This window comes from Emydura macquarii, unplaced genomic scaffold, assembly GCF_026122565.2.
Source record: "Emydura macquarii macquarii isolate MOO-44397 ecotype Brisbane River unplaced genomic scaffold, CSIRO-AGI_Emac_v2 contig_1551, whole genome shotgun sequence".
Taxonomy (NCBI): domain Eukaryota; kingdom Metazoa; phylum Chordata; order Testudines; family Chelidae; genus Emydura; species Emydura macquarii.
This window is the reverse complement of record NW_027131688.1, coordinates 19,094,642-19,109,415: the sequence shown is the minus strand read 5'-3', so window position 1 is coordinate 19,109,415 and position 14,774 is coordinate 19,094,642. Positions and strand designations below refer to the sequence as shown.

The window sequence follows — 14,774 nt, the reverse complement described above, 5'->3', positions numbered from 1 at the left end:
AAAATGCATTTATTAAAATTCACACATTTGTTTTTATGAACTTTGTAAATATTTAAATTTATATTGATGAGCTTTCCCCCCCCCCAGCTAGGCTTTTCAGTAAGGCCCAGGGAACCAGGAATAAGGGACCCTGTGCTCTTGTGAGATATCTCCAGCCTGAGGAAATCCTGGTGATTCCTTTTCATTTTTGTAAACTCTATTTCAAGTTGATCGGGTTGCTCCCCCAGGAGGCTCCCCGCAACCTGCTCGTTATTCCTTAGGAGCCTGTTTAACTAGGTGTCTGCTGCTAGAGGCGCCCCTGCCGGAAGATGTCCACTCAAAGGGACGGGGGCGCTTGTTCGTTGGAAGCTGCGTGGTTGGCAGGTTCAGCATTAACACTCCCCCTGCAGGAAAAATCCCATCTAGCCCAAGAGCGAGCTGGCCTGGCCAGCCTCGGGCGCTTTTGTCCATTCCCATGCCGGGCTCAGGCCGGTGTCTCCTCCCAAGGGAGGGAATGGCTGTGCCGCTTTGGGCAGGGTGTCAAAGGCCGAACACACGGGCGGGGGCGGGGCGCTTTCCCGAGGCTTGTCCGGGGTCGGTTGGCTGGTGACGTTCAAGGCGGCAGAGTCTCCTTTGGGACAGCAGCAGGCCCTGCGCTGGTTCTTGCGGCGGGCTGGGGCTCACGGGGGGAGGGGCAGGGCGTGAAACGCTTTAACTGCCAGCATCTTGTAACTGACTGATCACTTTCTGGGGGGAGGGCCGGGCTCTGCAGCCCCCCACCCGCTAATGTCCCCGGTCTGTCTCTCCAGGAGAGCCCTGCGTGCGTGTGTCAGAGCCTTCCCGCCCCAGGGTCTGTGTGTGTGTGTGTGTGTGTATGCGTGTGTTTGTGTGTCAGAGCCTTCCCGCCCCAGGGCCGGTGTGTGTGTGTGTGTCAGTGTCTTCCCGCCCCAGGGCCAGTGTGTGTGTGTGTATGTGTGTGTTTGTGTGTCAGAGCCTACCCGCCTCAGGGCCGCTGTGCGTGTGTCAGGGTTTCCCGCCCCCTGCCGCCTGACCCCGCTCGGGCACTGCTCCTTGCGAGGGCAGGCCCCGCCTGGGGGGCGGTCTGGCGGCCAGGAAAGGGGCGGTGCCGGCACCCGTGGGTCCCAGCTTAACACTGCCTGGCGGGAGCTAGCGGACTCAGTGCCCCCGCGATGGAGGCAGCTAGCGGGTATCCCCTGGGACGAGCCCTGTCCTGCGCTCTGCGCCCGGCCAGCTCCCGCTGCTCGGGCTCCCTGGCGCTCGGGGGCGGCTGCAGGGCAGTGGCGGAGGTGCGGGTGCTGGTGATCAACACGGGCGGCACCATCGGGATGGTGAAGGAGGATAAAGGTGAGGGAGGCAGCCCCGGGGGGCTGGAGCGGGCGGGAGCTGTGGGGGCACCAGCTGGCAGGCTCTGGGTGGCCCAGCCTGGCAGGGCAGCGGGGGTGGTGGCTGCTGCAGCCCCAGAGTGGCACGTAGCAAAGCAGGGCAGAGGGGGTGAGGTGGCCGTGAGCCCGCCAGGGCAGGAGAGTGGTGTGAGGCACCCACCTAGAGGGGCACCTGCGGCGCCAGGACACTGTCTATAGGCAGGTGCTGAAAGCGTTGAACAAACCTGTAAACCCTGTCTGTGGTGGAGGCCAGGCACTCTGTTGCTATTATTACTTCAAGCTGCAGGTGCTGAAGCTCTCCTGGCTCCGGCACCCCGGGAGGCACCCGCCTATCAGGGTAATTGAGAGGTGGGCACGAACCTTTTGAGAGCACACAGCCAGGTGGGGAGGATTGGGTGTGAGCTCTCAAGCGGACTCTCATTCCTTTATCAGAAATAAGCTGCGTCTTCCTAAACCCACCTGGCAGTATTCCTGATTATTAGAATCATAGGGTTACAAGGGACCACAAGGGTCATCTAGTCTAAACCCCTGCCAAGATGCAGGTTTCATAAAACCATTTTTTTCACATCACCTAAATTGTGGGTCTGATCTGACATGTCTGTCTATCCAAATGCTGAACTCATTCTGTGCACAGGGATACCTGTGTGTGGCTTCAGAGAGTTGTACATACTCTTTCATCGTGAAGTCAGTCCACCTACACCTGAAGACAGAGACTGCTTGTTCCTGAAATGCCAGTTGGTTTTTAAATGTCCTTTAATTATGTTTCCTTGGAACTATCTTGACGCTGCTTTATTATGGCCAGGACTAGAATGATTAATAGGATGGGAATTTTCCTCCATTGTTTACTATCCAGTTCAGTTATTTAAATAATTTTAATGAGGGGAACCAGCATCCCTGCTTGCCACCTCTAGCAAAGCTAGGCATATTCCCAGAGCAGGCACTAAGCATATCTGTGCAGGGCATACTTTTGGGGTCTTTTTGTGACTTGAGTTCTCTCCCTTTCTTTCGTAAGACATCAGACATAAGAATGGCCATACTAGGCCAGACCAGTGGTCCATCTAGCCGAGTATCCTGTCTTCCAAAAGTGGCCAATGCCAGATGCTTGAAGGTGAATGAACGGAACAGGACAATTATCAAGTGGTCCATCCCCTGCCATCCAGTCCCAGCATCTGGCAGTCAGAGGCTTAGTCATCTTAGCTAATAGCTATTGCTGGACCCAGTCCCTTTGGCTTATCTAATTCTTTTTTGAACCCAGTTATACTTTTGGCCTTTACAGCATCCCCTGGCAATGAGTTCAAACAATGAAAACTAGGCAACTGCCCAGTAGCAAGTACTCCAACCAGTGTTCCTTCAAGGTATGGGTTATGAAAGTCTGCATCAGGCCTTGTTGCATTAGCAGGTTGGGCAATTCTAGGTATGGACAGAATGCAGACCCACTGTCCACACCTGTTAGGAGTAGCATTTAATTTAATTAGGAAGTTATTTTGTTTTGGGGGTTTTTACTAGACCACAGACACTGTGTCAATGGAGATGGTAATCTTCCTCAGAGCCATAGGTGGTTTGAAACCATACTTATTAGGTTTGAGACCCTAAATGGCTGTTTGATTCAGATGGTAGGCTGGAGAAAGTAATTTGAAAACAGCCAGGATTATATCTGTTCCTTTCAGTGAGGGTGCTTGTCCACAATGGGTTACATCAGTAATAGTCAGGACTAAAACTAGTTGGGAATTTTCTACGTTGTTGGAAAATGCCAATTTGATCAAACCTCTGTATTGCTGTAAACAATTGGTTTTAACTAATTTCCTCTGAAATGCAGGCAGGGTTCTGGTTTCCTGGCAGCTCATATGGGCTTCCACGGTCCCCAGCAGTGGTAGAGCCCCACCATGTGGATGCCACGAACCCCAGGATTTCCAGGGTCAACAGCCCTGCCATGCTGAGTGCCCTGGAGGCAGGGCTTCCGGGCTTCTTGTGATGGAACTATGGGGCTAGGTGCCCTGGGAGCTCCAGCTGTAGAGGGTTTACTCAGCATACATTTACAATGCAGTTAAAAACTGATGGGGCTTGCAGGGCTCGGGCTAAGGCATTATTTAATTGCAGTGTAGACATTCTGGCTTGGGCCCGGGCTCTAGGACCCTGTGAGGTGGGAGGGTCCCAGAGCTCAGGCTACAGCACAAACCTGAACATCTACATTGCAATTGAATAGCCTCTTAGCCTGAGCCTTGCAAGCCTGAGTCAGCTGGCATGGGTCAGTTGCAGGTTTTTCATTGCAGTATAGACATACCCTCAGAGTCTAGGACTAGGCTCCCTGGTCCATAGCAGGGAATCTTTGAGCCCTGGCTCAAGATGGGGCTTCTAGGCTTCTGACTCTGACTTTTTGGGCATATTAGAAAACTGGTCTGTCAACTTTGGAATTTTTTTCTTGTATAAATAAAGAAATTTTAAGATAACATCTTTCCATTTCACTTTGGTGTACTTTTCTTTCTCTTGCTTTAATTGCATCCTTCTAACTCTGTATAATAAGCTTGTATCAAATGATGTCAGGAGGGCGGTCTTCCTAAATCTAGTATTTTTACAGTTCTCCTGACACCAGTAGATACAATCTTATTATTCAGTGTTAGAGGTAAGCGGTTAAGAGAGAATTGGTTAGTCTGTATTTGTGTTTTGCTCTGGCTGGTGTAAATCAGTAATGGATCACAATTTCCTTGATTCAACTTTCACTTTCCTTTTTCACTGTTTCACTGTTTACCAGTGAAAAAGGAAAGTGATAGTTGAATCAAGGATATTTTTATTCATTAGTGATTTACACCAGCCAGAGCAAAACACAAAAACAGACTAACCAATTCTCTCTTAACCGCTTACCTCTAACACTGAATAATAAGATTGTATCCACTGGTGATACTGCCTTCATCCTGACTAAACTAAATTCTCAGCCTGTTTCAACATGTACCAGGAGATTTTCTGGTTCATTTCTTTCACGGTGTTCAGCTGTCTTTATTAGTAAAGTCTCCACAGCAGCCTTTAATATAAGCCTTCCTTCAGATATTCACCCAGCCCCCTGGGTCATTGCTTTTTCTCCTGGAGCTTCAGTCAGTGACTAGGAACTGCCCTGAGTGTATTATCTATTTACAGTCCTGCATAAAAAGGCATAACAGCTTTTATTCAAAGGTAAAGTAAACAACTTTATGCATGTATCTGAGGCAGGTGAATCATCACAGGATAAGACTAGGTCCTTCCACAATAGCAGCTGATTACATGTAAGGGAACACTTAGTCAGGTCTTTGCTCATCTAGTGTTGGACCCCTTCCCTGCCCAGTTTCCAACTTCTGCAGTCAAATAATGCACCACAATTGGTGCTTCTGAATTATTTCCTTTCTGAGGTCTGACTTATTAACATAACAATTTATCTTAAAACTACCACCATTGGATGCTTGGTCACCTGATACAACCATTGGCCCAAGCCCAAACCTATTACCTCAGGGGCGGATAACTAGGCACAGGTGTGCTAAACTAGAGCTGGTTGGAACATTTCTGATGAAACAGAATTTCCTTGGAAAATGCTGGTTCATCAGTCTTGAAATTTCTCACCAAATTGAATTGGGTTTGACACACTTATGCCAAATCACAGGTGGAGTTCCATTGGTTCCCTGCCAACTCACCTGATGAGCTACTGGGAAGCCCTGCCAGGTGGACAACTCCAGGATGGGGTATTCCAGGCTTCCAGGTTCCATGGCTTGTTGTGTGGACTGCCCTGGGTCTGTAGACACCGGGCTCTGCTGCAGGCAGCCTGGAAACCGTCGGGGCTCCTGGGCCAGCTGGCTCCCCATGCTGTTAGACTCCTGAGCTGGCAGCCCTTGGGGACTGTAAACCCAGGGCCCATGGCAGTCTGCATGGCAGGGGTACCCCAGTGGCTCCTAACTGAATTTGACATTAATAGTGGTAAAACTGAAAAGAATGTCAATTTCAGTCAGTCTGTCAGTCACTGGTCGGTGGAGCATATATTGTTTCAGAAATACCATGTGTCAGGCTTTCCAATATGAACTATTTTTTTTGGATTTTCAGTTCACAAGAAATTTTGAAAAATTGGATTTGTTCCAAATTGGAACAAAACCAAATTCCAAAGTGTTGAAATTTCTGACAAATCAAAAATCTTGAGTTTCGGCCTTTAGACTAAACTAAACTCCCCTTTAAGGGCCAGTCCCCTCTGTGACAAAGCATTTTCTGGGAAGCGTTTAGTTCCATTTAACATTTAACATAGTGCATCATAATGAATAGTTGGAGCTACATTAGTAAGGTTAAGATTCTGTCACAGGTATTTTTAGTAAAAGTCAGGGACAGGTGATGGGCAATAAACAGAAATTCACAGAAGCCACGACCTATCCCTGTCTTTTACTAAAAATACCCTGTGGGACTGTTGGAGAAAATAAATGGGATTCTATGGGAACAACCTAACCCTCCCACCAACAATTAAAAAGGTAAGTGTCTAAGTCCCCCTTCTGCAGCCATCGTCGGAGTAGTTAGGTGGATAAATATCAAAACTCAGAATAAAGCAAAACAAGGAACAATTTATTAAGGGGGCAAAAAACAAATGAGGGGTCAGTAGGGGATTTAATAAGATGGAGTTTAACCCCAGATTCTTTCCCAACTTAAACCTAAACTACTGAGACCCAAAGTTAATATGAACTATTCAAGATCTTTCTTCACCTTCCTGGGGCGCTGTTCACGACTCCCAGGATGATGAGCCAGGAACTCAAGATCTGCTGCTGGACTCTGGAACTGATGTAGGTAGGTATGCTGATTTTCTTGTGTGGATGCTATCTGTGATGTTCTTCCTATAGGCTTCTCTTCTCTTCTCCCGGTGAACTCCTGTGCATGACGACACCTTGCTGCCTCTAGGGTGGACAGCCTTGGGCTGTCCGGCTCACTACAATTTATAGAGTCCTGTTGCCAGGCAGATCACACTCCTTCCTAAAGGTTTAGCCACCTTTCCTTTCCAGCCTTTTTCCCAGAAAGGGCGGCAACCACTGGGGAAAAAGACTTCCAAGATGGAGTCCTAGTTGTTTTTTCACCATTTCAAAATGGTGATCAGTTTAAACATTTTACTTAATTAGCATAATAATTCCCACACAGGGGATTTTACTTGTAAAGGAACAGGGAACATAACACGAGGGTATTCTCAACTCAACAGGGCAGGGGGGAAAACAGAGCTGCCTGGGCTTGCAGCTGCTCCAGCTTTCTGCTCCAGTGGGCTGGCTGCCAACCAGCTTTTGAGCAGCTGGGGCTGATGGGCCAGAGCTGACGGCTGCTCCAACCCTGCCCCAGAAGTAACGGAGATCCCAGAAAGTCCTGGAATCCGTGACCCGTGTGACCAAATCATATTCTTACACATTATAAACCAGTGGTTTCCCACTTTTTTCAGATTGAAGGCCAAATGCAGTATTTCAGAAAGATCAAGGTGGTAGTTGTCACAGTCAATATTTTGGAGCAGATTCTCTGTGCTTTTCCTCTTCCTTTATGCCACTCAGGTAGCACAGTGGGAGGTGAAACCATTCACGAGTCCCTTGTTGGGGGTTTTCTCAACATAGTTGTTCCCAGTGGACACATAGTTGGTATAGCCAGGGTCAATGCCTTCCTCCTGACAACTCGTAGCGCAGAGGACATGTTAAGGATGGAGACAGTGTGGGATGTCTGTACAGTGTGGCTGGGGTGTGTCGGCTGAAGTGCACTATGCTCTAGCTTCCACAGATAGTATGTGGTCCCTAGGCATACTGTTGCCAACTGATGCAAATTAGAGCAGTCCCTGGACTCCTGTAATTGGGGCTAGAACAGAGAACGAGGGAGCTATGACAGGCTCGTTCTCAGTTTCTCCCTTACTTTCTTTTCCCCTGGGTTGCCTGTGCTGTGGGGGTGCGTGGGTGTGTGTGTGAGTCCCTCTTGTGCTAGGTGCTGTGCTAGGCTCAGGCAGAGCCATTTGAGTTCCTGTCCTTCTGGGGTTTGCATAATTCAGCAGGTGAGCCGCCAGAGCTAATCTTTCTTCCCTTCCTTGTGATGCAGCAGGGGAGCAGCTGCTGTAGTGAAAGGGCAACTGTTGTGTTCAGAGTGTTCCGAGCTGATGGTCAGAGCTGTTGCAATGGAAGTGGTGGGAGGCAGCAACTTCTGTCTCTTCCCTTTAGTGATGGGCTGATTCAAACACTTCAGTTTAAAAAACAGAGTTTGGATCAGGGAACCCTGTTTTGATTCAGAATCAAATATAAATTTTCTTAACCTGGATGTGCTCAAGGGCCACGGGGTATAATCACTGTGATAAACAACTGTCTGTGGGGGAAGTGGGGACTGTTTCAATACTTAGTGGGTTAGTCCTGATGCTTCTGTAGAATTAAGCCTAGCAAAAAGACAGTTACTTAAATTTGGTGCAAACTCTTGCTGTGTAATTTGGGACATACCACAAATGAGTCAACCGGAGGCCCATTTAAAAGCAAGAAAGATGAGTAAAGGACCTGAGAATATCAATGTGTCTCTGCTGTCCAGATACCACTGCAAATATGTGGGGTAAATTGACCACAGAGCAGTTTATACCCAGATTGAGCTGGGTATCCGTCAAATCAAAATCAGCAAATGTAAGCCCAAAATGCTTGAAACTGTGCGCTGTGCTTCATAGGTGGAATGATTCTATGTAGCAGCACAGCAGAAGTGGCCATTTGTGTTGAAGGTTGTGAGCAGTATCTCCTGCACAGAAAAAGGAGAGCTTCTAATTGAAGTGAAATATCTGAAGCTTGAAAGCAAGTTGTGTATTTTTTAATCCAAAGTGCTCTGACAATAGTCCAAACAAGTCCAGTTAAATGCTGTTGCTGTCTTGTGAGAAAGTTGGCCATGAAAAGGCCTGCTATTTAATTTAAAGCAAGCCAGGAAAGAGATTAGCAAGTGCCTAAAAACAGTCTTTCCAGCAGTTTGGAAAGTGGACAGATCCCCAAGCTGAATGGATATAGTTTGGCATTACCTAGTATGCACACAGTTTCTCTGTTAATTTGAGCGTTTAAAAAACAATAAAAGAGACTTTGGTATTGAATCTGAAAAACACAGAAATTGTAGAAGCTGGCTCAAATATGATGATTAGGCCAGACTAACTGAATGAGCTAGGAAGTAGAGAATCAAAGAAAATGAGTGAGCCCCAAATTAACACTAACTGCAACCAGCAATAGTACAAAAATGGTGTTGAGAATTTGATTTCTGCAGTCTGAACATGCGTTCTGGGAAACTGAAATAGTTATTTCATGTTAAGTTTGAATTTAATTGGGTAATGATGCAAATAAAGAGAATTAAATTTAATAAAAAGATGTGTTTCAAATGAAACATTTCATAAGCAACAAGACCTACATTTTTCGATAGTTTTGGGCTGACTTTGGACTTTAGGTTTGTGACTCTAGAATTATGATTTCCATCTTGCCTAATATTGGACTTCCATATCCAAGTCCATGGCTCAAATTGGGAAAAATCTAAATGCACACAATCCATGGGTCTCAGAACGCTAATAACTCCTGAAATTCATATGTGACAGTCATTGGTGAAAGGTACAGGACTTCCTAAATACTTGGACAGTGCGATAGACATAGTTTTATCACATTGTATTTATATAAATTAATCCTTCCTTGTTTTTCTCATCTACACTATTTGGCTACAATTTAAAGGTCTTATCAGTTCAAAGCAGGTCAATGAATCTGTGTCCAATAGCATTGTTGAAGACAATTCTTTTTTACGTATAAAAATAATGTATTGCTATAATAAACCATAGGCTTCTGGGAATTTGAGGTTTCTGTATACTCATACCTCCTCAAGGAAAGTACTGTATAATTGCTGTCTTTTCTACTCTGCTAATATTTGGGACTAAAATGTTTACACTGATTTTCATTTTTTTTCTTATAAATTCTAGTGCTCTTAAAAGTGAGGGACTGTATTGTAAAGATGCAGTCACTCAGCAAGGTCACTGGCATGGCAATGCCAATGAGTCTCTAGACCAAAATGGTGCTTGTAATCTGCTGTGCTAAAGGGTGTCAACCAGTGGAAGGACATGAAGTAAATGAAAGATGGGCAGAACTTTTAAGTGTTATGTTGTTTCCACTGGGGAGTGGTGTAACAGCTGCTCTGCTGTTCTTCTGCCAGGGGGTGCAATATGTGAAGGAGAGGGGCATGATTTAAACATCCCTGAAAGCAGATGATTTTGTAGTAGAGCTGCAGAGGTTGGCTTGAGTAATTTACTGTATTGTTGCTTCTCCTTGGAGTAAATTATCAGATTGTCCTCTAGCCTCTTGAACCCTCAGCTACTCCTCAGAGACCTGGCACTCCTGTTGCCCATCAATACTTGTACATTTCCAGACAGTCATACTCAGTATTTGCACCTAATCATACAGTGGTTTCTCCTTCTGCCCCATGCCCTCTCAGTTACTAGTTATAGTAGCTGGTTTAGCAGCTCAGGATAGCCCCATAATCCCATATTTGGATCCTTTGCCATTTCCTCAATCCAAGGTCAGATTTGTTTCCTTCCTGCTGTTCTCAACAAGTTCTTGATTAGAGTAATTCTTCCTCAAACCCTATAGTGCTTGTCACTGATCTCAGCTTCTCTGCACAACTCATCAGATATGCATGGAACTTTGTCTGTGTAATCTGTGTAATATTCTTCTGAATGCTTGTATGTTGAGACCATGGTCTCTTCGCCCATTCCGGGTTCTGTTTTCTGGACCTGGCCTTGCCCACAGATCCTGAGCCAGAAGAGCATTTTACTCTAATATTACAAGGGAAGGTATAGCAACCTGAAATTCCCTGTGGGTGTTGATGAGGAGAAAGCTACTGAGCAGATGGTAAATGCAGTCCTGAGATTAGTCAGTCTGGTTTCATACTATGAAGAAGTATCTTTACTGTTTCTAAGAATCAGTTAAGGTCAGTATTGCTTAACTTTTTGTCTTTCTTTCTGTCCATTTTGTTTGTGTATAGTGTGTTTTCTCTGTGTTTTTCCAACTTTCCACCATTAATGTATTTATTCTCCATTCATCAAAATCTGGAATTAAAGGAAAACTGGGGACAATTCTCTCTCTTCCAACCCAGAATCTTTTTATAGATGGTCTGTTCAGAATGGACCTAGGATAACTGTAACCTCTAGAATGCAAGGTTATAAAGCTCCAAAGAATAACAACAATCATAGGCATAGAGGAAATTCTTCTTGGTTTATTTTCTTCAGTAATTCCTATGTTTTCATTTACAAACCTTTATCTGGATGCCTCCTAGTGGGTGGATGCGGTACTGCAGTCTTTTTCTCATCCTAGGCATGTCTTCAGTGGCTTGGCACTCCTGCCAAGTCACAACGTCCAAATGAACCTCTTCGGGGGAATCAAAGAGTTAAAACTAAAAGTCTATTTGCCCTCGCTAGGGTCTTCAGCCCCATCTCTGGGGCCTTTAAATTTGGCTTTTTGTTCGGGCAGCAAAATGAGGCTTGTCACTTCTTAGGGTTTATGCCATTTTACTGGTGGCTGGTAGGGGAACCTGGGCCCATCCACTACTATACATAGCAGTCACTTAGTGCTTATTCCAGTCCATCACTGCTATTTCCCTGGGTCTCTTCCTACCTGGCCCTTTTAGCTTTTCCTTCTCTCAGGGGTAAAGTTCTTAAGTCCTCTTTCTCTCCAAACCCAGCTAAGCAAAACACATCCAGAAACAAACTTTAGCTATCCGTTAAGCACTTGTGGCCAGAGTGGAGCCCCCTTTCTTGCTCCTCTGGTTCCACCAGGAGCTAACCTGCTAAGGCCCTGCAGCTCCTTTTATCTGAGCCTGCTGGGATCTGATTGGCTGCTTCTGAGAGGCCTTTCTAGGCAGGCTTGGAGTACCCATCCTTGCTAATCTTTTTTTGTCACTTTTCTGCTTCCTGGGACAGGGTGTAGGAGGATTGCAGGCCCCTTGTAGGGAGCCACAAAGGCCAGGTGCATCCCATCACACTGAAACTCATCTGTTATTGCTTGTTACACAGATGGATGCTTTCCAGATTCTATCTGGAAGAGAAAAATTTGTCCACATATCTGTGTCAAGCCAGCAAGACATTGTTGCAGATCAATGAAGCTAATAGTATAGAGCACATGTTGTGTGTGTTCTAGTGGAACACTCTCTCATTCATGCTTTGTATAATGTTTTGTACTACTACATTTTAAATAGACTGTTGTTTAAAACATATATCAATGTATTTAAAACAATATCCGCATGTGGGGTTTGTGAGATGCAGGCAAAGGAAATCCAGGCCTGATAATCAGTGTCAGCTATAACTCCGACCCTAAATCTGTACTGTCCATGTTAGTACAGTATAATCAGTTTGTCTGCCCAGCACAGAAGGAGCCTAACTGTTTAAAAATGTGATTGAGACTATGCTATAGATTGGGGGTAAAATTTTCAGGAGTGTCTAAGTGACTTAGGAGTGCAAGTCCCATTTTCATAAGTGATTTAGGCACTTTGGCGTCTAAGTATCATTGAAAGTCAATGGGATTTAAGCGCCTACATCCTGTAGACATTTTAGAAAATATAACTAGGAAAATCTGTATTGTTCTGGGCCCTTGACATTTGGGAACCAAGTGAGGATTGAAGGAGATTTTGAGTGGTAAGGGAAGTGTTGTGCTACACCTCATAGCTTCAGAGGTGCACAGTGGTTGTTTGCTGGTGGCCTTGACATTAACAAATGGAAGTCTGGTCCCTTCTAGGTGGAAGGGGAAGGTATTTTCCTCTGGCTCTGACAGTGTCAAGGCTCTGAGTGATGAAACATGACTGCTGTCTGACCTGATCCCCTTCAGACCAGGAAATGCAGGCAGGAGTTGGAGTTTCTTTTTTTTTTTTTTTTTTTTTTAAATCAATTTTAAACCAAAACTCAGACTGGGTTTGGACTTTGAAAGCTCCATCCACATTTAAAAACTGACTTTACATGTTTTAAGAGCCTGAGCATTTCAGAGGTGCATTCTCTGAGAATAAAGACAAGGACTGTCTATAACGTAGTTACCCACTTGCCTACTGATATGTATGGTGTAGTGTCCTTTAAAGGTGCAGAAATCTGGACTACTCACTTCATCCTCCTCTGAGCAAGAGAGGAAGAAAACTTAAAATGGAAAGTTCCTAAGGTGCATGGGGATTTTCAAAACCCAACTCCTCCTTGTCTACTACAGTAGTGTGTGAAGAAAGTTGCCTTTGGAGAACACATGGCAAACAGTCAGTGGTGGGGGTGGGAGAAAGCACAGACGGGGTTCTAAATGATTTTAAAAATGGCTTAGGCTCCATGTGAGTTCTTCATCATTTGTCATGTTAGTTAATAGTATTTACTGTAAATTCCTAATTGCACAAAAAGCTAATGCATGAATGTCATTGGCGGTTGAGGGTCTCATAATATGGATAAAGAACCAATGTTCAATGTGTAAGAAGGAGGTAACATGATTTTTTTTTTTTTTAAATAAATAAAGGCTTCTCTTGTTTTCCTGATCCTGGTATGTTTCAGGGAAATAATTATAGAGAATTTGTTGCTCAGATTTGTTGACAATCCCTAACCTGCTGGTAACTGATTTAAAACTGGTCTGGAAGAGTATGAATTATAAGCAGAGTATTTCCTCCTTTTTGATCATATTCAGGTTTCAACAATGATAGCAGTTACTTTTAATCTTTCTAATCATGTCTATTTAATATTGTGTTCTTTCTGGAGTAGATTTGCTTGGGTTAAATCTGTGCTGGAAAATATATGGAACTTCAATGCAGGGGAGCAGAAGAAGCCAAAGAAAAATCAGTGAAAGGAAAACCAGAAAGATGAATGTTTCATCCGTAGTTTTCCCCCCTTTATTTTCTAGGACTCGCTCCTGAAGCTAATAAGTTAGTAAAGGCGTTGAAAAAAATGCCAATGCTGCATGATGATGAGTATGTGAAGGAAAAGAAAAACTCTGACTTCTGTGAGTTTCCTGATGACACTTTGGTGCTCCCGTAAGTAGCTGAAAACACAGGTCTCCCCACTCATTTTAAGAAATGTTTGTAAAGTACTCTGAAGTCTTAGCATGAAGAATCATCCAATGGTTTTATTGTGAAATTAATTTTTAAATATGGTGGATAACTTCGTTTATGAGTGCTAAATTGTTGTGCCTTGCTGAGTCATCTAATCATGAACTTTTTAACTGGTAGAAGGCAAAATAATGCCCTTCTTGATCAAATTGTTGAGACAGCCTAAAAATAAGTAATTACCTGGTATCTTAATCAGATAAGACTCCAATTCAGAAGTTTAAATTATAATATTTTACTAAAGGCATCTGAAATTAATCACAGTATATACTTATTAACTTCTGCTTCCGTTTCTTCCCCTCCTATGATGGAAGTAAATTCTGGGATTTCAAGAAGATAATCCACTGGATATGAATGGCTTTTAATAACCAAGTAGTTCTTGGGTTTTTTCTTGGCCACAGGGGGTGTTAAGAGAGAGAGTGTGGAAAATAAAATCTGTTCAGGTTCCCTTAGAAGCCAGTGGAGTTACCTTTCATCTGTGTTCTAACAGCTGATGTGTTAAGACCTCATGATAAATCACTGTAGGGTTTGCAAAAATATTTATATTACATTACTTTAAAATCAGAATGCCAAATACATTAGTTAATCATAGAAAGTACTTATTTTGGTTTTCATAGTGCCTAATACAATCTCTACTAGTTGCCAAACATAATTACCTTGCAAAATAATTATCAAATCTAAGAAACACTCTTCAAATCAACCATCACAGTTCATGTATGTCAGGTAGCTTAAACCTTTTTCCCAAAATATACACTTATTCCATCCCTGGGTGCTTATTTACCATGGTACTAGCATATAAAGAAACAGCACTATATGAATTATCTCTGAATGTATGTCTGAAGCAGCAGCAGCAACTAATTAATGCAGCCCTGAACTGGTGCATGAACTTCATGCTTTAATTCTACAGTCCCTGCTGAGGTTTAGAAACTCTAAAAAGCCAATTGTCTCTTTCTTCCCCAAACTTATGCAACATTGTGGTAATTAGATATGGGCTTTATAATTAATCTGCATGGCTTTTTAACTGGTGGGCAACCATTAATAGGTTTATAGGTTTTATTTAGAGGGCAGTCTGCTAATTTGATATCTTCCCCAACTGTAACAAATGACTAAATCCCTGTAAACATGTTACACTGCACATAGCTTGCTGGAGTATATTTTACAAAATATTCAAAAAGCTAAATACAATTATGACAAGGAGTGGAAATTGAGGTTGGTCACTGAAAATCGTCTTTCTGAGGGGAAAATTAAGAGACATATAAGCCAAGAAGTAAAGTCATTTTTTTAGTTCCGATCTTTGCACTATACCTTCAGTAAATTGAAGCATTTTAAATAAAGAAA

The 14,774-nt window shown here is 43.9% G+C and overlaps 1 protein-coding gene across 1 annotated transcript in view; it reads left to right on the top strand.

The window, feature by feature from the left end:
- The first annotated feature begins 1,169 nt into the window (after positions 1-1,169).
- ASPG (asparaginase) overlaps positions 1,170-14,774 on the top strand; it is a 68,890-nt gene continuing 55,285 nt past the window's right edge. Inside the window, exons 1-2 of the mRNA XM_067555153.1 lie at positions 1,170-1,344; positions 13,235-13,364. Of these exons, the coding sequence (XP_067411254.1) occupies positions 1,170-1,344; positions 13,235-13,364 (305 nt within the window). The remainder of the gene's footprint in view (positions 1,345-13,234; positions 13,365-14,774) is intronic.